Here is a 21,219-nt window from a genome sequence, read left to right as displayed (position 1 = left end):
AGCAGCTGTCTTCATTCCCTCTGCTAAACTTCTCATTCTCGGGAAGGTGAGGCAGCTGATAGAGCTGAATCCTCTCATGCTCTCTTTGAGATAGTCCTTTGTGAAGAAGCCTCAAGGATGCCTCCAAACCAGATCCTTCTGGTAAAAATGTTGGCAAAGTGAAGACCTCTACTGCACTTTTTGGACAAGTACTAGCTCTCCTCCACAAGTGCTGAAGTAGTACAAAAAAGTTCAAGTACTGAACTTACAGAAAAGGGAACAGAAATGTCCCTTTGACTTAGTTGCCTGTGGGTCATAAAATCCAAACCTCAAGTCCTGCATGAAAAGTTGTTCTCCACTCTGGAGCTCCTTGGTGTAAAAGGGGGAATACAAAACTGAATGTTCTTCCACCTAATTCTTGCCTTTTTTACAGGGAAATAAAATTCTCTGCTTACAGAAGCTTATGTGAAAAATCCAGTGCTGGAGTTCCTCATCTCTTCCTCATTATAATAGCTTCTGTATCATGAATGTGTCGGTGGTTTTCAGTGCCTGCAGTAGCAGTAGCAAATAATTTGCTGGAAAGCAGAGCAATGTCTTGTGCATCACTTACAGGAGATGTTTCTGAGTTATTTTTATAAGCTGCATGTCATATAAGATGAACGAGGCTCTTGTTGGCTTCAAAAAAGTTTTCAGTGAGCTCAGTCACATATTGCAGAAACCCCATACCACATATAGTGGTGACACTGGTCTGAATTTGACCTTGAGCTGATCTCTCTTCCCTTTTTGCTGAATTGCAGGGGGAGCCAGGTGTGATGGGTCCTGCTGGTCGTGAGGGGCCACCAGGGAAGGATGTAAGTGCACGATTTTGAGCAGAAATGAACCTCCTTCTCCCTGACAAATGAAAATTTTAATTCACAGCGACCCTGACCTGAAACAGCTGCAGAAACTTCAGTGAAGGGTGAATTACTGCAGGGAATGATTTGTGCAAAGATCATTAGGGGAAACAAAGAATTAGAGGGCCTTTTTCACTGCTCAGCTGCTGGAACAAAAATGTCAGATATATCTTTGGGTAAGCAGAGAAAGCAGCATTGTGTGAAACTCAGGCTGTGCTTGGTAGCCATGGACCTGTCTTCTGGCACCCATCTCTGAGCAGTGCTTGGCTCTGCAGGTCCCATCAGGACAGGCTCTGTCACGCTTCCTCTGCCACAGCTGTACCTGACTGAGTGTGCTGCTCCACTGAAGTCTGTGGAATACCTATGGAATTAGTTGCTGCAGCTCAGAGGAAAGGAAGATGGTACAAACAGTTCCTCTGGCATGATTAGTGTCAAGTGCAGTCAGTAACAAAGTCCTGGGAGAGTGCAGCTGACGTGGGATCCTGCAGCAGCTGCTGAGAAATGTTCCAAGCAGCTGATGTGCCACTGCCATGGGACCTGAAAAAGCAGCTTCTTGTTTGCACCCCTCTGTGTCACTGGAAACTGGTGTGCTGTAAATGGTACCTACAAAGCAAAATGTAAGGCAGACCAAAAGGAACCCCTCAGAGGAGATGGAAGCAGCTCTGAAGCCTCCCTGGAGAGGAATAGACTTGTCAGTTCTTGAGAAATTTCAGATAATCTCTGTCATTAAGAAATACAGCTTTAAAATAATCTGATAATAACCTGATAGTGGTTTCTGCCTGTAATCAGGCGTCATTTAGTGGTAGGTGTTTAAAATTCAAAGGTTTGGTTTTCCTCATAAATAACTGAAAGGAGGCAGTGAGACTCCTTTAATCCTGTTTCCCCTAATACGGGAGAACAGTGATTTTAGCAGGAACATTTTAAAATGTTTGTTCACTTGCCTCCATGTCAGATCTTTCTCACTCACCAGAATACTTTTCTTCCTTTCAGGGTGATCCAGGTCCCATAGGACCACAGGGCCCTCGAGGACTCCGAGGGCAGCCAGTGAGTTTTCTCTTCTGACAAGCCATTTCTAGACGTCCATAATATTTCATAGAATGGTTTGGTTTGGAAGGAACATTAAAGAGAATGTAGTTCTAACCCCTGCCATGGAAAGGGATGCCACCCACTAGAGCAGCTTTCTTGCCCAGCCTTGAAAATTTCCAGGAATGGGGCATTGTGTGTGGTGGGAATGTTCTGCAGTCCAGAACTCTGGCTTGAAAGAAGAGAGTTTAAGAAGATTCGGACAAAGTTTGATTCAAACATTGTGCCTTTCAGAAAGACAAATAAGAAAGATATTGCTAGAAACTGATAAAGACTTGTAATAGTGCAAGGGACTGATGGTTGCTGACTCCATGGGAAGAACAGTTCAATGGATTCTGTCAGGACTGCAGAGTCAGAAATACTCATATTTCATATTCATACTCATATTTCAGTCCTGCCTCTGGGATCCTACTCACTTCTCACATGGTCTCAGTTTTCAAAGGCAGACACTCCCTGTGGGTGCCCAGGCTGAGTTATGTGGGGGTCCAGTTGTGATACTATTCACCTGTACTATTTTATTACAGCTTCACTGGAGGAATAGAAATCTAGTTGACATTTCCAAAAGTCTCATTTGGGATGACTCAGGAATTACTTTTATTAATTTCATGGGGTTTAAAATTCTGTCTTAGAAATTAGTCCTTATCACATCTGAATCGAGATCTCTGTTGCTGAACCGAGGCACATCTTTAGTGTGTTGCAATGAGTGAGTTCCTTCTTGAAAGACCTGGTAGTGAGACAGATTCTACAGCATGATTAGGGAAAAAATGCTGACTCTGCAATGCCAGGATTTAGAGCAGCAGGACCCTCCAAATTGGGGAGGTTGGGGTTTAGATTAGACTGCAAGAACATATGGAGACGTCCTGTGTTCTACCTCATAATTTATCTCATTATTCCTGAAGTGTTGGCATCACTCACTATCATGTCATGCCCCTGCATAACACTAGCAATAAGTAAAAAATATTTGGAGAGAAATTCCTCTTGTTCCTCTTGTTTTTCCTCTTCTTTGTTTCTTATCTAAAAAGGAGTGTGAGGCATGATTTTGAATATTGACAGTACAAGGGCTGGTTTTTATGGTCAACTCCAGTCCAGGGGAGAACATCTCTGCATATTGAGTTGAGAGGAGTGTAAAACTTCATCTCACCAAACTTTGTGGATGATTAGCTCAGCTGCTTTCTTAAGGAACGGTGAGAAACAGATCCTTTTAAAGAATGATTTGGCTCATTCTGAATTGTCTGGTGTCAGGTAAGTATCAAGGTTTAGAACAAGTGTTTCTATCCATTCCCAAAAAAGGAGAAGCCTGAGATGATTAAAAAGAGTCTTGTCTGAACAGAGGTGACTTGGAGCAGCCAGAGGAGGTGGCTCCATCCATTCAGAAGGATGCTGCGTATGATAAGGACAAGGGTGAAGGAAAGGAGAAGGAGAAGTGCTGGTTTGGTCCTCCTCAGGCCTGGGGATTTGGGTCCACATATCAATTTTTTTCCTGAGATCAGGGATGCAGAAGCTGTGAGGTCAATTGGAAATAAGATACTTCACAGTCTGTCAGAAGAGAAATAAATCCCTCCTGGTGTAGGCGTAGCTGGATATTTCTAGTTTTTGCTAAAATCACTATCATCGTTTTTGCCTTACATCACTAACCTTTTTTCTTTTGACACAGGGCAAGAATGGAGTACCTGGATCTGCGGGAGAACCTGGCCCAGCTGGCATCCCAGTAAGTACCACAAAGGGAAACTTGTGCAGCCAGGAGAGGTGACTGATGAAGTGTAGGTGGAGTGGATTATGTGTAGCTGGTTACCATCCCTGAGGTTTCCATGTCTGAAGATGGGTGATATGAAAATCATTGGCTGGCCACAACTTTGAAGGGAGTTTGGCTATGTTCCTAGAATTGAGATGCTAGCTGGGTCATCACTTTTCCCAGTGAAAGTTAAGTGTTCACAGCAAATGGAAATGATTGATTGCCTAGCATGGGAAAAAGATTGGCATGCCTCATCTTCACCAGTAGATTTAATTTTGCCAAGCAGAGAGCGTGCAGCCAGCAGAGAGTTGTCACAAGGAAGGAGAGGGCCTCGGGGAGTTGGCAGGCTGCCATTGAGGAATAGTGGCAGCAGAAAAATCCTCACAGGCACTTGAGGGAAGAGCAGACAGCGGGCAGTAAACCAGGATCAGGAAGCATAATGAAACTCCCCTGCGGCCATCCTGTGGGGAAGAACAGCTTGGAAATGAAGAGCTGTTAGAAGGACAGTGAAGAGCTGGTGATTTGGCTGGGGTTTTTTTTGTGTTTTTTCCTCTGTTCTGCTGCTGAAAATCATCCAGAATTCAGCAAATCCATGCAAATATTCCCTGTGCCCAGTAGCATCTATCGCAATACAGGACTCCTCCCTTTCTTTGCCCATGAAGACAGTAAAGCTTTGCTGGATAGCAAAACGAAGGCAGAGCAGGAGGAATGAGAAAAGCTGCAGCAGGACTTCACTCTTTGTGACCCTTGCAAAGTCATAAAGCCACCCCAGCCTCGCCACAGACTTGTCCCTGATCAAGCATCTGCAGAGATGTGTCAGGGAAGCAAATACCACCTTTCTGTGTGGGGAGGTAGGACAGGGTGGTGCTGTCTGACAGTCTTTCTGCATCAAAAAATAAGTGCCACAGGCTCTTTGTCCTTGACATAAGCTCTTCTTACCTTCCTGGGACTGTTGCCATTGCTTCTTGCCCCATAGATCCTTGCTCTTGCCTTTTCAAACTTCTTTTCTTCTTTTCGTTACACCCACCCTTGTTCCCAATTCCTGTCACTGCTTTTTTACCTTCTGGGTCTTTATCAGGTCACTGTGGCTTTGGGATGCCTTGTGAATGCCAAGTGGGGATTATTATTTTAATCATCATAATGTTATCACAGTACCTATATTTTGTGACCCAGGGACTCACCGGGCAGCTTCCTGCACAAACAGCACCACAGCAGCATTTGCTCCAGAGGATTTTGAGTCCAAAAATAACATAGGAGATTGAAAAGGGATAAAGTCAGATGGATGAGGAAGGGGAAACAATGAGACAGTGTTGGTCAGCAGAACAGACAGTCATCTCATCATTATCTTTCTCTGTCATTAAAATGAATCCTCTCCTTCTCATAAAGGTTATTATGGGAAGTGTCTCCTTGTGCTGTACATAAATCCATTTATTTTGAAATGCACTAATTTCCTTCACAGTGTGGTGTGACAAGCCAATATTTTATATTTCTATTTTGAAAAAAAGGAAGGTGAGGAAGGTTATCATGGCAATAAGGATGGGTTTTTTTTCCACATTCACCATTGCTGACTTGTAATCACAAGGTAAAACCTGCCAGGAGCCTTCTCCTTTTGCATTTGCTGTTTGCCAATGCCCATCACAATTCACACTTGCTCATGCTTAAGCCCACACACAGCAACGTAGTTCAGCCCCTGAAGTCTCCAGGGCAAGTTGCACACCCCAAATCCATGTGTTTTGTGCCTGTCAGGCTCATTGGTGCTCACTTTGCCTGAGTTCTACTCTAAGAAGAAAAAGGGCTATGTTCTGAACAAAAGGAAAAAAAAAAAGTAAGGGACAAAGTTCTGAAACTGAAGGTTAAACTAAGAGTTAAAACCACATCAGAAGTGTATATGAAACATTTCTGTATCCTGAACTGTCATTTCAACTGCCCTGATCTGCTAGAGAAAAGGGATAGCTTGACAGACTATCACAAGAGATAAGTGAAAGACAGATATTTTATAAATCGAACCTGGAAATAAAGGCAAAGGAGAAGCCCTGTAGCTGTCTGTTGGTTGTATTCTTGGATTTGAGCAGTGTGACCACCTGCACTGTTTACCTGTCATCACCCATCACAGCATTTCCACTCTCAACACCCCTTATAAACATTGTGACACTGCAACAACCATGGAACACACCTCCTGCCCCTCTCATAGTAATCCCTTCCTTTTTATCTTCTCCCAAGGACCCTGCATAGCTTATTATAAGGAAATCACAGTGCCTGCAACCTGCTTTTCTAAAAGACTTTGTTCTTCCTTGTCAGTTTTGGGAGTCCTGCTGCTAAACTGAAATTTCCCAGTTCCAGTATATCTCTAAATGAATGCTCTGAGAAAGAGGTGTTGGGGAAAGTTCTGCAAGTGTCTGTCTTATTTCTGTCCTAAGGGTCCCAAAGGAAATAAAGGAGAAACGGGCAGCCCAGGACTCCCTGGCTTTATAGGACCCAGAGGACCACCTGTAAGTATGTCTGGGGATGGATTAGATCCTCTCTTTACCTGTTTTTAAATGTTAGACAGGAAAATGGAACATGGCCATGTTCAGTTAGGTAAAAAAAAAAAAAAAAAAAAAAAAAAAAAAAAAAAAAAAAAAAAGGGCATAAGCAGGAGATCTGACAAATCCAGAAGCCATATAATTTTGCTTCCAAAGGAAACTGGACTGGAAAAATAGCATTTTTCATATGGGTGAACAACCACAATTTCATATATGGAGCTGGTACCTGCCAGTCAGCCCTGATAATGTGTACATTAATCAGACTGCTTCAATAGTCTTCCTAATACAGACATGGGGTATTTAAGTTCTCAGACTACACCTCTGCAGGAACTTTAGATGGACTAAATAGGGAAATTGTGAGTGCTGATAATATTACAGGTATTTCTGATATTTGCTATTCTGAAGGAAATTTCTTTGTTGCCAGCAACAGAGGTACATTGCAATTAATGCATTCGTATGACTCCCAAAGTGATCTTAAATAATAAATAATAAACCTATACTCATGATAATAGCACAGCCTCAAAATCCAATATCTTTAGACCTTTCAAGGTGACTAAAAGATGATAAATTCCACTAGAAGGATGGAAAAAGTGAATGATAGGTATTTTTTTTTATTATTTCTAGATTTGTTGTGACAAAAAATGAGATTTAAAAGATTTTTGTGTGTCTTTAGCAGAGCTGAATCTTCTGCTGGATGGTTCTTTTTTCCTTATGTATTTTTTAATATTTTGTTTTATAATTTGAAAGTGAGCTTTTGGATGAAAAGAGGAGAAAGAAATATTTCTAATTAATTTTAAGCAGCAAACATGAGGCCATTTAAAACTGAAGTGCCCCTAAGGAAACTCAAGTGAATTTAATGCAGCCTAATTTGAATCACACAACTCTGACTAGTTCCATTCCTCATGGATCCATGCATGGATGCTAACACAGCTGAAGATGTTATGTTTCCAGGAGAACATACCACCTGTATGCATGTTATAGATATAATCATGTATGTTGGCTGCAAACAGATTTAGCAAGATTATTTTTTCTATACATGATATGGGAAAGTGGCCAGAATTTCAGCAACAGCTAGTTTAATGTTCATTTTGCTTTATCTGCAGTTCAGGACAGCAGTCATATTTCTTCCCATTGAAATACTAAAATGGAAACTGTATTGTCTAATTATCACATTATAAATGCAAAGAAAATAATTGACATAGATATATATAAATAATTCTACGAGAGTGCTTATTCAAACTATGATTATTTAATATGGTTCTGAAAGACAGGTGAGCACTTTGGCTTAAAATTCCCTTATCCTCTCTATGTGTTTTTCCAGCTGGTGTAATACAAGATGGTACTTCAACCTACAAAATGTACTTCATTTACATCTTCAGACACTTATGGGTATAATACTGGTGCTCCTTAAGTTAAATAAGACCATATAAAGTGTATGAAGCTTTGAGAAATGTTGGTAAGAAAAAGGAAAAAAAATTTTGAAAGCAGGAACACATTTTCAGTGAAACTTCTGCCCTCAGCTGGTTTGTTAGAAATTACTTCCTGTTATTTATATTTACCTGGGATGCAAATCCACTAAAAAATGCTTTCCAAATAGTAGGATGTGTCTATCCAGAAATGACCAATAGCAGTAGGATAAGGAAAAATCATGCAAACCTGCTACTGTGTAGAAGAAAACTTGTGTTATTAACACAAAGCTAGACATGGTTATTAGGTGGAGTCTTTCTTCCAGCTCCTCCAGTGTGATGCTAAATCCACTTTCTGTGTGTCTTAGGGAGAACCAGGAGAGAAAGGTCCTCCTGGAAAAGAGGTGAGTAAAACTCCCAGTTGTTTCAATATAGGGCTGGTGTCATGGGGAAAAAAATTGTCAAAGGTGTTACCAGGATTCCAACAAATTGTTTTTCTTTTTAATAGAATGGTTTGGATTATAAGGGATCTTAAATATCATCTTTTTCCACCCACCCTGCCAGAGGCAGAGATACCTTGCACTAGACCAGGTTGCACAGCACCCAATTCAACCTGACCTTGAACCATTCCAGGGATGGGACATTCACAACTTCTCTGGACAACCTGCTCCAGTGCCTCACCACCCTCATAGTGAAACATTTCTACCAAATATCACCCTCTCTGATTGTGAAGCCATTTCTTGTTGTCCCCCAACAAAAAAATTCATCCCCATTTTTCTTATAAACACCCTTTCAGTGCTGGAAGGGACTCTAAGGTTCCCCCAGAACCTTCTCTCCTTCAGTCTGAACAATCCCAGCTCTCTCAGTCTGAATCCACAGCAGAGGTGCTCCAGCACTCTGAGCATCTTTGTGGCCTCATCTGAACTTGCTCCAACAGGTTCATGTCCTTGCTTACATTCTGGCACCAGAACTAGACACAGCACTCTAGGTGGGGTCTCACCAAAGGGGAGTGGAGGAGAAGAATCACCTCCCTCAACCTACTAGTCATGGGGGTTTTATGTTTGTTTGATTTTTTGTTTTGTTTTTTCTGTTTCTTTGGGTTTTTTTTTCTTTCTTTTTTTTTTTTTAATTGTTTTGCTTTGTTTTGTTTTTGTTTTCTCTTTTAATGTTGATAACTGAGAGCAAAAGGGAAAGCTGTCAGGAAACTGTGGGGTTGTCATGGAAATAAATTTTCCTGGGGTCACAGGAATCATTACAAAGGCATATTTCATTAGTTACTCCTTTTACAGATGGTTCTTTTATATTTACCTTTATTTTGTTGCAGGGCACGCCAGGGAAACAGGGTGCAATTGGCTCCAAAGGAGAGAGGGTAAGTTGCAGAATATTCCTAGTTAATTCATTATGTTGAAATAAAAAGAGCTATTTTGAGTTAGGGGCTGGAGGCAGAGGTCGTTCAAACCTGAAATCAGTGCTTCCCTGTCTCCCAGGTCTCTCTTTAATCATTCTCCATCCCTAATAATTTGTGGATCATTTGTAGTGCACCAGATTTTGTACTCAGCAACTTTGCCAGCTCAGCTGTGAGTGTTCCTCTGTGTTTGGAAATCAGAAGTCTGCCTCTTACTTTGTGCTGGTAATGTCCTCCTTTTCACTTAGGGCGAGCCTGGCATCAAAGGTGAAAAAGGCCCTCAAGGAGAAAAAGGTCCTCCAGGTGATCCCGGGATGCCTGGTCATAAGGGCCACCCAGGACTGATGGGTCCCCACGGGCCTCCAGGAGACACTGGGCAAGTTGGACCTCCCGGTCCTCCAGGACAGCCAGGATTTCCAGGACCAAGGGTAAGATTGCCAGAGAAAGGCTCTGTACAGTAATTTTCCTGCCACAGGAATCAGAAAAGTGCCTCAGAGTACATTGAGGCTGACAGAAACTGGAGCAGGAGCGTGTTATAATGGGGAGGTTGTGCTTTTAGCTCCTGATACCCATAAAGGGGAGCTGTAGCACATCTCAGGGAATCATGGAATCACAGAATGGTTTGGGTTAGAAGAAACCTTAAAGACCATCTAGTTCCAGCCCCCTGCCATGGACAGGAACACTTTCCGCTAGACCAGGTTGCTCCTAGCTCTGTCCAACCTGGCCTTGGACACTTCCATGGATAGAAATTGGGAAAGGCTTGTGGGGGTGTTGACTTGCACTTCAGGGGAGCTAAATAATCCAGACTCATAGTCAGCGTGGCCAGTTGCTGACACCTTTTACCCCTAAATGCCTAAATCAGGTCCTGTGATGGTGGCCATGGTGTCTAAAAAAGATTCTTTCTATAAGGGCAGTAATGTGTAGCACTTCATACAAAGGACTAACACCTTCCTCTCCTGCTGGTTGTTATGAGAGACAAAATGCTGAGCTGTGGAAAGGTCACTTCTCTATTCCTGGAAATCCTGTAGTCAGCTCATCAGAATTCATCAAATACTATTTTTGTTTAATATTCTCCCTCTTTTTTTTTTCCCTCCCCACTGTTGGGAAACAATCTCACTTCTGAGAATGCCTGTGAGTCGTTTATGTTGCAGAATGAGAAAAACTACCAACAGCAGAGAAGCCACTGTGCCCATCCTGAGGATGAATTGGAGATCATCTCAGAGGAGAATAAGCAGAGAATAATCTCTCTTGTAAAAACTGACTAAATTTTAGACAAAGCATTTCTTTGTGTGCGAAATCAAGTAATGATTATGGAAATTTAATTTAACTAATAAGGCTAAAATTTGAAAAGATAATTTGTAAGCCTTAATTTAAAGTATGTTCCACAATTATGTTTACTTAATGGGATATATACTGACAGCCATCAAAAATGCTTAGTACTTCATGACAAAATTGTTTGTTACCAGCGACACATCTTTTTCTCATGCAAAATTTGTGTCAGGAAGGAGGCAGCAAATAGATCAACTTTGTACTTATCAGCAATGCTGTTGATTAAAAGCGAACTGCCACTTAGCTATTTAATAAAATCTCTTTTTTTTAATGAAGAATAACTTCTGATTCAGAAGAGCTCACTAGGTTTTCATAAATATAGAGGACACAAATTGCATCCTTGTATGTTAAAAGAATAAGTGTGAGGGAAAAGCAACACTTTTGGAAGCAGCTGATACACAAAAGAATGCAGTCTTTAGGTTGATCAGAAGTATTTTTATAACTGACAGAAATGCAAAGAAAATTTTAGCCAAAAAAAGGTGTATTTCAAGTGGAACTTCTCACTTTCTGATTTATAAAAGATAATATTTGATCTTGCTGCTTGAAAATGGTTTACAGTTTAAATGTAGCTAGAATTTTCTTTTGAGTTTTTGCAAACGCAAGAGCCTGGCTACCCTAAAACCTTTTCTTTAAAAATTATTTACTTGGAAAGCCACAATCTAAAAAATTCTTCCACCTATCCAAAATGCTTTCATAATTTTTTTAGTTGCATCATCCGGAGCTGTTGTTCACATTACTTTGAGTTTTCACCGCTATTACAGTGGTACAACAACAGCACAAAAGAACTAAGAGAAAGGATGAAAGATACTGTGCCTCGGGGGCTGGGTACAGGGCCAAGGCCAGGCAGTCACATCCCCTGTCTCCCTTCAACAGCCTGAAATCAAGCAAAAACTTGTACTGGTTTGGAAGAATAATGCATATGCATAAACTGGATTCTGTTTCCTGAGATAAGGCTTGTTGGCAAGGAATGCATCCAATATGACTGTTTTTAGCAAGTCCAGATAGCCAGCATTAGAACCTTTGGGGCACATGTACATCTCTCTGTAAGGAAACGTGCCATGATGAAAAAATCATGGGATTTCCACTGTGATCTGGTAGGGCAGAGATGTCTTCTGATGTGATTTCTACAACTTTTCCTATGAATGCATAGGAAGAAAACTTTCTTAAAGATGGAGATGGGAACAGTGCTGCAACCAGTGCCCTCAGACCAGACTCCCTGCTTAAACCACTGAGCCCATGGTTTGGCAGCAGGCTGGAAACTGAGAATGATTTTGACTCCATCTCCCACAGAACAGGCCTGGATAAGCCGTCATCCCCTGGCTTCTGGAGGGGCACTCATTGCTGGGTTAAGAACTGTAAGGATGGTCATGTCCAGACAGTGGTGGGGAATGGTGCCACATGCAGTTGGTGTCTGGTCACTTGTGGTGTCCCCTCTGCCCCGTCCTGTTCAGTGTCTGTCCTGCTGATGTGGCCAAGGGCATCAAGGGTACCTTCAGTAGTAAATTCGTGATGACACCAAGGTGGATGGGAGTGTTGATGGGCTGGAGGGTAGGAAGGATCTCCAGGTGGATGTGGACAGGCAGGATTGATGGTGTGAGGCCAGAGGAGGGAGGTTCAAGAAGAGCCAGGCCTGAGTCCTGCTCTTGTGTCCCAAGAATCCCCTGCAGTGCCCCAGGCTGGGGGCAGAGTGGCTGGAAGGCTGCCCAGCAGAAAAGGCCCTGGGGGTGCTGGCCAACAGTGGCCAAATATAAGCTGACATGTGCCCAGGTGGGCAAGGAGGCCAGTGGCATTCTGGCCTTCTGTGTCAGCAGTAGGGTGGCCAGCAGGAGCAGGCAGTGATTGTCCCTCTGGGAAGAGACAAGATGAGGGGGGTGAGATGGAAAAAAAGGGAAAAGAGGCAGGGAGGGAGAGATGAAGCAGAAGACAACACAAGATGCTGGGCTCTAGCAAGGTCCTGTCAGCCTTTCCTGCACTGTGGGTCCCAGTAGTTTGTGGAGGTGTTGGTGTTCCTGGGTTAACACCTTTCTCCAGTTCATCTTGCAGGTATGCAGAGAAGCGTTTTCCTATCTTCCTTGTGAAAAGAGAATGGGCATACCTTCCTTTGCCTGCAATGCTAAGGCCCAAGGAGTATTTCTCAGCTCCTAATGCAGCCTGGGGGACACACACCCCAGTGCAGCCTGGGCCTAAAGTCAGTTCTTCTCAGATTCTACAAGGCAGCGCTGCCATCCTTCCCCAGCTGGCTCTCGCTGACCAGGCTGTCTTGCTCTTGGCTAGGGGGTGATGGACTGGGGCCAGCAGCAGGACCTACATTTGGACAATGGTTGCCTCAGGGTGATCAGTCATCTTTGGGGAATCTGCCTGATGCTGGCACTGGGCTCACTCCTCTGGCTGCCCCCTGAGGCAGCTGAAGGAGAAAAGCCGGCGCAGAGCCCGCCGGGCTGTCTTGGCCATAGAGCGCCATGGCCGTGGGGCCGGGGGCTGTGGGACGGCTGCGCTGCCAGCGGGGCCAGCAGGAATACTGCGTGCCAGGGCCTGGGAAGGCACTGGGCAAGCCCCTGCCAAAGCCCCAGCCCCACAGGGCTTTTCCTGGGGAGGGGCAGCCTGGGCATGGCCAACCTGCATGTCTGCTACCTCGGCCTGGTCTGTGGGAACAGCACAAACCACAGCCTTATTATTTGTGTCATTGGGCAACGCCGTGGGGAGAGGCTCTCTGTGCCCCTTGTCACAAGGATCAATGTCCAGTGGAGAAGCTGGTGGCTCTGCTTCTTCATCTTGCAGTGTGAGAGAAAGCATGCTTCTGTCATGCTGTTCTCCTCTTCTACAGTGTCTCTGTCAGGGAGCTCTTCTTCTTCCAACACTGCCAGTAGCTGGTCTATCCGAGCATCCTGGACGGAGCGTCCTTGTTGTTAAGGAGAGACCACAGCTCTTCAAATGGTTCAGGATGCATGAGCTGTGAGTGGTGTTCGGTCTCTCCTGCACAGTCTTTGGTCCAGCTGCAAATGCTGTGCAGCACCAAGGGGCTTTCTTGATCCTGGGAGGAGAGGATGTCCTCCTCCAACTTCAGCTCCTCTGCCTCAATACTCAGAAGTTGCACTGAAGCATCCTTGACCCTTGCCGAGGCTGCTCTTGGCATTTCAGGCCTGAGCTGCCACGGAGGTGTCACTGTCAATGGAGGGCCGTGGAGAGGTGGCAAGTCTGACATGGACAGTCTTGCTGGCCGTGTGACTGTGCTGCTGTGGGGCAGTGAATGCCTGCCCTCCAGGCTGGCCTCTTGTCTTCCAAGTCCTGAGGACTTCCAAGGTCTCCATGAGGTGTCCTTTCTGGGAACCAGTCTGTCCCCGTGAAGGGGAGTGATGGTCACCCATGTGACCTCTGCTGCTGCCTGTGGCAGCCTCTGGGGCTCCTGTGGAAAGCAGGAGGAGGCGTGGGATGGAGGCGACTGTGGGGGCATGGTGTCCCTCTGCATGGTGGCAAGCCCAGGCCTGGCCCCAAGGCAGGTGCTGACCATTGCAGCCAGGCCGGGCTGGGTTCCCAGCTGTGCCTGCTGTCTCTGGGCTATTCCTTCACCCAGGCCGGCCTAGCACAAGCTCCTCCCCAGAACAAGGCCTGGTGCCAGGCCTGGCTGGCTGTGTCTGCCCCCAGCCCTCCCCCAGGTCCCACTGCAGCCTCTCCCTCCATCCCCATCCCTGACCAGTCTCTGCTTAGACAGCAGTGGCTGCCCCTCACGGGAATGACAGTGGGCATTTGCCTTCTGTCTCTTCGACATTTTGGCGGTGCTCTGACGAACACTGGCCAAAGGCCCGTGAGAGCTGCTTCCTCCTGAGGAGCTGCTGCCTCCTCAGAGAACTGCTCTCCTGGGAGTGACAACTGAGGGGTTTGGCCCTAAAAGAGCCCTCTGGGTCACTGCAGGGCCCAGTGTCACAATGGCATCTAGGCACGTTGCAACCAGGGTTCACAAAGGCCTGGTGGGCACGGTCACCCCTTGTCACAGAGAGACATGGAGACCCCCTTGGTCACAAAGGCATTTTTTTGACCTTTGCCCCTCAATTTTACCTATGCCTGTCCCTTTCCCAATGGCCTACAGCCTCTCTTTTTCCACCTTCTGTATTCCTCTCCTAAACATCCCCAAAGGAGCCTTGTGCCCTGCCAAACTGCTTCTCCCACCCAGCCCACCATGTATCCCACCCCTTGACCCTATGTCATTTAGAAAGATAATCAGGAAGGCAAAAGCTCTGTTAGCACTTCATCTGGCCACTACTGTAAAAGACAATTTAAAGTGTTTGTTTACAAAGATTAATAACAAAGGAGTTACAAGGAAAGTCTCCATTCTCTATTGGATATGTGTGGTGTGTATTTTGGGTACCAAGGATGAGGTAAAGGCAGAGGTACTGAATGCCTCCTTTGCCTCAGTTATTGACAGACAGATCAATTCTCCAGAGGACAAGCAGTCCCCTGAGCCAGCAGACAAGGACAGGGAGGAGACCAGGGCCCCTGAAATCCATGAAGAAATCATTAGTGACCTGCAGAGCCACTGAGACACTGACAAGTCTGTGGCACTGGCCAGGAGTCCCCCAAGGGTGCTCAGGGAGCTGGCGGAAGAGCTCGCTAAGCAACTCTCTGTCCTTTATTATCATTCCTGGCCAGTCAGGATATCCGAGATGACTGGAGGTGCCAATGTGACACCCATGCCCAAACAGGGCTGCAGGGAAGATGAAGGGAACTGCAGGCCTGTCAGCCTGACCTCGGGGCCCAGCAAGGCTCTGGAGCAGATCATGGTGAGGGAGATCAGATGGCCCATAGAAGAGAGCAGAGGGATCAGGCCCTGGCAGTGTGGGTTTAGGAAAGGCAGGTCCTGCCTGATCAAAATGATGTCCTTGGGTGACTCGCCGCAGGGCTGAGTGAAAAGTGGTGGATGGAATCTCCCTGGAGTTGAGCCAAGCCTTTGACTCCATCTCCCACAGCACAGTCCCAGAAAATTCCTCAGCCCAGGACTTGTGGAGGGGCACTCATTGCTGGGTAAAGAACTGTCAGGATGGATGGGCACAGAGAGTGGTGGGGAATGGCACTGCATGCAGTTGGTGTCCGTTCAGTGTCCATCCTGCTGATGTGGCCAAGGATATTGAGGGTACCTTCAGTAGTAAATTTGTGATGACACCAACTGGGGTGGGAGTGTTGATGTGCTGGCAGGTAGGAAGGATCTCCAGGTGGATGTGGACAGGGTGGATGGATGGTGAGAGGCCAGCAGGATGAGATTCAAGGAGGCTATGGACTGTATCCTGCCCTCGTGCCCCAACAAGACCCTGCAGTGCTCCAGGCTGGGGGCAGAGTGGCTGGAAAGCTGCCCAGAGGGAAAAGCCCTGGGGTGCCTTGGCTGACAGCAGCCAAATGTGAGCAGGTGTGTGCCCAGGTGGGCAAGGAAGCCAGTGGCATTCTGGCCTTCTGTGTCAGCAGTAGTGTGGCAGGACCTGGATGATGATTGTACCTCTGTGCTGGGCACTGGGGAGGCCACACCTTATATTCTGTGTCCAGTTCTGGGCCTCTCAATTCAGGAAGGACATTAAGGTTGTGGAGCAGTTCCAGAGAAGGGAACAGAGATGGTGAAAAGTCTGGAGCCCAACTCCTGTGAAGACTGAGAATGGTGGTGTTGCTCAGGTTGGAGAAAGGGAGGCTCAGGGGAAATGTTCTTGCTCTATAACTGCCTAAGAGGAGGATTTACCCACATGGGGTTCGGTCTCTTCTCTTAGACAGCTACTGATAGGACAAGAGGATACAGTCTTAAACTATGCCAATGAGATTTGTTTTGGACACTACAAATAATTTCTTCACAGAAGGGATACTTAGATATTGGAATGGGCTGCCCAGGGAAGTGGTGGACATCACTGTCCCTGGGGATGTTTAAGGAAAGACTGGATGTGTCACCCAGTGCCATGGTTTACTTGACATAGTGGTGTTCAGTCAAAGGCTGGACTTCATGATCTCAGAGGACTTTTCCAGCCCAGTTGAATCTGTGATTGTTTTGAGTCCCTTTACATTGCTCTTTTAGGCAGACTCTGAAGCCCTCTGTGGCCTGCTGAGCCCTTTGTGGAGGGCTTAGTTTGCACATCATAGAACCACTGAGTGTTTTGGGTTGAAGGGATCATAATTATCCTCTAGTTACAACCACCCACCCATCATAAGCAGGGATGCCACCCTCTAGATGAGGGTGCTCCAAAGCCCACCCAACTTGCCTTGGACACTTCCAGGGGTGGTGCATCTGCAGTTTCTCAGGGCAACCCATTCCAGTGCCTCACCACCCTCCCAGTAAAGAATTTCTTCCTAACATCTAATCTAAATCGTTCCTCTTTTAGTTTAAAACTGTTCCCCCTTGTCTTATAACTATCTGATCCCTTGACTGTGGTTATCTAGTCTCATCACTATGATTCTGACTCTTTAGGGAGAACCCCCATCTCTAGAGACTTTGAGGAGACTCATCCAAGACGAGTTATCCAAGCAGCTAGATGGTAAGCAATCAGTACCAAGAAGCCAAAAGATGGATCTGAGAGTATGAAAGATGCTTTGCATAGCTGTGCTGGCACCTGAACCTCTCCTGGAAGGTAGTATTGCAGCAAGCTTGCTTGGAAGATGTGTGAAATGAAACGTGCTTTACAGTTCCCCAGCAATAGCAGAGAAAGTAATCAGAGTAGATTGTAAATTTTCTTTTGAGGTCCCAGCTGGAGAAGAAACGTTCTTGATTTTTGCCTGTGACTTTTGATACTCATCAGTTTAAGAAGAGAGGCTGGAGGGGATATAGGCTGCTGTTTCTCTCAAAGTATGTGAATTGCAGACCACTACTGATCCCATTGACAGTGAGATGCAGAGCTGTAGTCCTTGTCTCACAGCTCTTGACCCTGCTGGCACACAGCTGCAGGCATTTTGTTCTAAAGATCACAGGTGAATGGGATGATTATTTGACAGATTTTATTTACACACTCTCAGTCTTCAATATATCCACACCAGTCTGAAAGTATTTAAGATCAATGAAAAGAAGATAGAACACTCTTCTCCTTATGTTCTGTAGGATGTTTATGTGATGCTGAGTGTTTTATGAGCTCTCAAGGTTGTCATGGTGTAACCCCAGCCATCAGCCAAGGCCCACTCAGCTGCTCACTCACTCCCCCACCTGCAGGATCAGGGAGAATCAGAAGAGTAAAACCTGGAAAACTCATGAGTTGAGATAAAGACAGTTTAATAGGGAAAGCAAAAGCTGCACCCAGAAGCAAAACAAAGCAAGGAATTAATTCCCTGCTTCCTATGGGCAGGCAGGTGTTCTGCCATCTCCAGGAGAGCAGGGCTCCATCACAAGTAATGGTTACATGGGAATAAAAACACCATCACTCCAAATGTCCCCCCCTTCCTCCTTCCTCCCCTCACTTTATATACTGAGCGTGATGTGACATGGTCTGGAATATCCCTTTGGTCACTTTGGGTCACCTGTTCTGGCTGTGTCTCCTCCCAGCCTCCCCTGCTCCCCCAGTTTCCTCCCCAGTGTGGCTGTATGAAAAGCAGAAAAGGCCTTGGCTCTGTGTAGGCCCTGCTCAGCAATAACAAAAACATCTCTGTATTATCAACACAAATCCAAAACACAGCCCCATATCAGCCACTGGGAAGAAAATTAACTCCTCTCCAGCCAAAACCAGCATGTTTGTTCAGGGTCTTAGCACTGAAATGGCAGGCAGTATGTGCCTGCCTGGAACAGCCTGGAGCTAAAAAAGCTTTCTCCCTGCAGACCAGCCATGTAGCATCTCTGTGTAACAGAAGCAGTAGGAAAAGGCTCTCCTTTTTAGAGCAGCAGTGGTCCCAGTTTGATAGAAATCCATCATCTGCAGAACTAAAAGAAGGGACATTTCAGATTCTTGGAGAACAAGGAGTAGAAGATGGATGACAGAAAAGTTTATGGTAAAGTATGAAATTTAGGAGAAATTTAAGGCTACCAAGAAATGACATTTGAGTAATTTAGAGAGGATCAGAGTCACAATTATGGGGGGACAAAAAATGAGTGGCCCTGGAACATTGATCTGTGATGGACAGTACTTGGACTTTACTGGGCCCCTGGTTCTGGCTCTCCATCTCTTGGAGCATAGTCCTTCTAGTCTAACAAACCCATTTCTCTTTCTTCACAGCAAAGTTACCCTATATCCTGGCTCAGATACAGCCTGCACAGGTAAAAGCATACCATGGCAGACCAGGACCTCCTGGTCCCCCTGGGAAGGAAGGACTCCCAGGAAGAACTGGCCCTCCAGGAGAGCCTGGCCGGCCTGGACGGACTGGGTCTGAAGGGCCACCTGGACCAATTGGTCCCAAAGGTAAGTGAAATTTGGTGTGTTGGGGCAGTCCAATAAAAAGATGTCCACTCCACTTTGGCATCCACCTTTCCTTTTAGTAGCTTATAAATTGTCCTCAAAATGCAGGTGTTGAAAGCAACCTCAGTCAGTTGAACCAGAGGTGTTGAATATAACCAGCAATTTCTGGTGTGTTCCATCTCTGGCAGAACTAGAGTGGGGCATGTCTTCATTCCCATTTAATGTCCCCTCTCAGAGGATTGGCCACAATTAGGAACTGTTTTTACCAAATATATTGGCTTCAGTGTGGGTGAAAGACCTATAGTAGTCTTTAGTTCTATAGACTACACTCATCAGCTCTTTTTTTTTTTTTTCCTCTCTACAGGAGAAAGAGGAACAAAGGGTGAGAAAGGGGACACTGGCATTGGCCAACGAGGGGAAATGGGTCCTCCAGGAATTCCAGGTGTGTTATTCAGAACACCCCACAAAACACATCACTTAAAACTACTACCAGGATACAGGTCTCTGCTGTACTAGAGATGGTCAGGATGACAGAAAAACAGCATAAAGGATTTTTGTAGGATATGGCCCAAAGGGAAGAACTATATCACTAACATCATATCTAGCCACCTTTATTTCCTCAGCCTGATGAATGAGTACAATGAACCATCTCAGTTACAGCTAAGTTAACTGACCTTTGGGTCAAATCTAAAGTGAAGCTTTAATTATTAGATGAACTGTCAAGTGTTTTCTCTGTCCTTGGAAGAGTCTTCCCGTGACCAAACTGAACCCAGAGGTTCAGGCAACTTCAGATGTTATAAAAGGTCATATTGAACGCCTGTGTCTTGGGGATACAGCTTCTGCTTTCCTGTTACTGACAAAGTAGCAGCAAATACAGTTTGTCTGCAGTCTGAAATCAGGAACGATTGATCACTTTTGCCTTCACTGCTTTCTTGGGGAAGGAACTATGGGTAGCCCTCATAACCCAATGATCTGCATTTGGCAGACTTGCCTTGCATTGCCTTCAAATAACAGTGTGCCCACTATGCTCTGCACCAGTGAGTTAACTCTCCAGGCTGGCTCTTGTCTCCATTTCCCATTCTCAGGTCCTCTCTGAGAGGTCCCTATGTCATTAGCTGTCTCATGCAGCTCCATGACTTCAGCATAGAAGATAGGAGACAGAGGAAGAGCAGCCATATGGGAGCTGAGCCAAGGTTGCCATAGGGAGTAGAAATCTTTATTTCAGAGAAGACACTCTGGTTATATCCTTGAGATACATCCTAGCCAAATCCAAGCCTATGGAAGCTGCTGTCTGCATCCCAGTTTGGTAGCAAATCTATCTCCTATGACATTACACTACTGAGAACTGCATGCTGGAGGTGTCACTCTGGTGCCAACTCACCAAGGGCGTTTTGTTTTTGTTTCAGGCCTCCCAGGGGAGCCTGGTTATGCCAAAGACGGAATGCCAGGACCTCCTGGCCCTCAAGGTGAAGCTGGTGTGCCAGGTCTGGCAGGTCCCCAGGGACCCCCGGGAGCCAATGGACAGTGTGACCCCTCTCAGTGTGCTTACTATGCAAGCCTGGCTGCCCGACCCTCCAATGTCAAGGGGCCATAGCGTGCAGGGAGCACCCCCAGACTTGTCTTGAAAACTTGAATTCCTCACACCTGCCAAGAGCTCTCCAATGTCTTCAGCTGTGTTTCTTTCGCGGGAGGCCTTCTAAAGCCAACAAATGCTGCCGGTCGGTCAGATTATTTTTATGAATTATAATTATTATTATTATCTTTGATGTGATATGTGAACTTATTTTTTTTGTTTTCTTTAACATCAGGGCATATTAAAATGCTAAAAATAAGTGGTTTTTTTTCCTCTTTTGAAAAGCATATAATAGCAATGTGTTGTATGACTGTTTATGCAAAACCATTCCAATGCCAAATTTTTTATCTGTTATCTGATTGATCCTTTCCAAAGCTTTATCCCTCACCCTTTCAACTAAAATAAAATCCTGCAGCCTGGGGCATTAACTGTGACACACAGGCACAGGACTGTTGGTGCTATTTGCCATCCACTTGGAGGGGAGGAAGATAAAGTCATACCAAAGCTGGAAAAGATATGTCCAGTGCATCCAACTCCCAATGGACAATTTTGAACAGCTAGTGTGTGCTTTCCAGAAGATCCCTGTTAAAATTAATATTCTTCTGCTGATAAATGAATCAATATTCTATAGGAGCTACTTTTTCATGGAGTCATGTGGGATTTCATAGTAAAGGCCTGAAGGGATGACATAGAAGATGTAAATCTCTCTGTACTGGAGAGTTTTATTCCAAGAAATGGAGCTTACTTGCCTCTGTCAGGGAGATGCCTTTTCAAGGTTATCCGCTGTCAGGTCAAGGATGCCAAATCCCTTGTGCACTGTCAGCACATGCACAGCTCCCTACCACTGCTTCACCCAAAAATCAGCCAGAGCAGCATAGAAAGTCCCCGGGTATTAACAACTCAGGAAGCCAACTGTGACCCAATTCACTGTTTTCATTGATCCATTATGACAATAACT

The 21,219-nt window shown here is 45.4% G+C and overlaps 1 protein-coding gene across 2 annotated transcripts in view; it reads left to right on the top strand.

Moving 5' to 3' along the window:
* The window catches only part of COL22A1 (collagen type XXII alpha 1 chain), a 224,601-nt gene extending 204,081 nt beyond the window's left edge, over nucleotides 1–20,520 (top strand). Inside the window, exons 55-65 of one of the 2 annotated variants that reach the window (XM_088179716.1) lie at nucleotides 777–830; nucleotides 1,863–1,916; nucleotides 3,610–3,663; nucleotides 6,105–6,176; nucleotides 7,984–8,019; nucleotides 8,940–8,984; nucleotides 9,269–9,448; nucleotides 16,783–16,849; nucleotides 18,509–18,691; nucleotides 19,053–19,130; nucleotides 20,095–20,520. In XM_088179716.1, the coding sequence (XP_088035842.1) occupies nucleotides 777–830; nucleotides 1,863–1,916; nucleotides 3,610–3,663; nucleotides 6,105–6,176; nucleotides 7,984–8,019; nucleotides 8,940–8,984; nucleotides 9,269–9,448; nucleotides 16,783–16,849; nucleotides 18,509–18,691; nucleotides 19,053–19,130; nucleotides 20,095–20,282 (1,011 nt within the window). In that variant the 3' untranslated portion in view covers nucleotides 20,283–20,520. Of the gene's footprint in view, nucleotides 1–776; nucleotides 831–1,862; nucleotides 1,917–3,609; nucleotides 3,664–6,104; nucleotides 6,177–7,983; nucleotides 8,020–8,939; nucleotides 8,985–9,268; nucleotides 9,449–16,782; nucleotides 16,850–18,508; nucleotides 18,692–19,052; nucleotides 19,131–20,094 lie in introns of those variants that run through there. The other variant, XM_088179721.1, reaches the window with a different exon arrangement.
* The last annotated feature ends 699 nt before the right edge of the window (nucleotides 20,521–21,219 follow it).

The sequence above is a fragment of the Sturnus vulgaris genome, chromosome 1 (genome assembly GCF_052056855.1).
Source record: "Sturnus vulgaris isolate bStuVul1 chromosome 1, bStuVul1.hap1, whole genome shotgun sequence".
Lineage (NCBI taxonomy): Eukaryota > Metazoa > Chordata > Aves > Passeriformes > Sturnidae > Sturnus > Sturnus vulgaris.
This window is presented reverse-complemented; position numbering and strand designations above follow the sequence as displayed.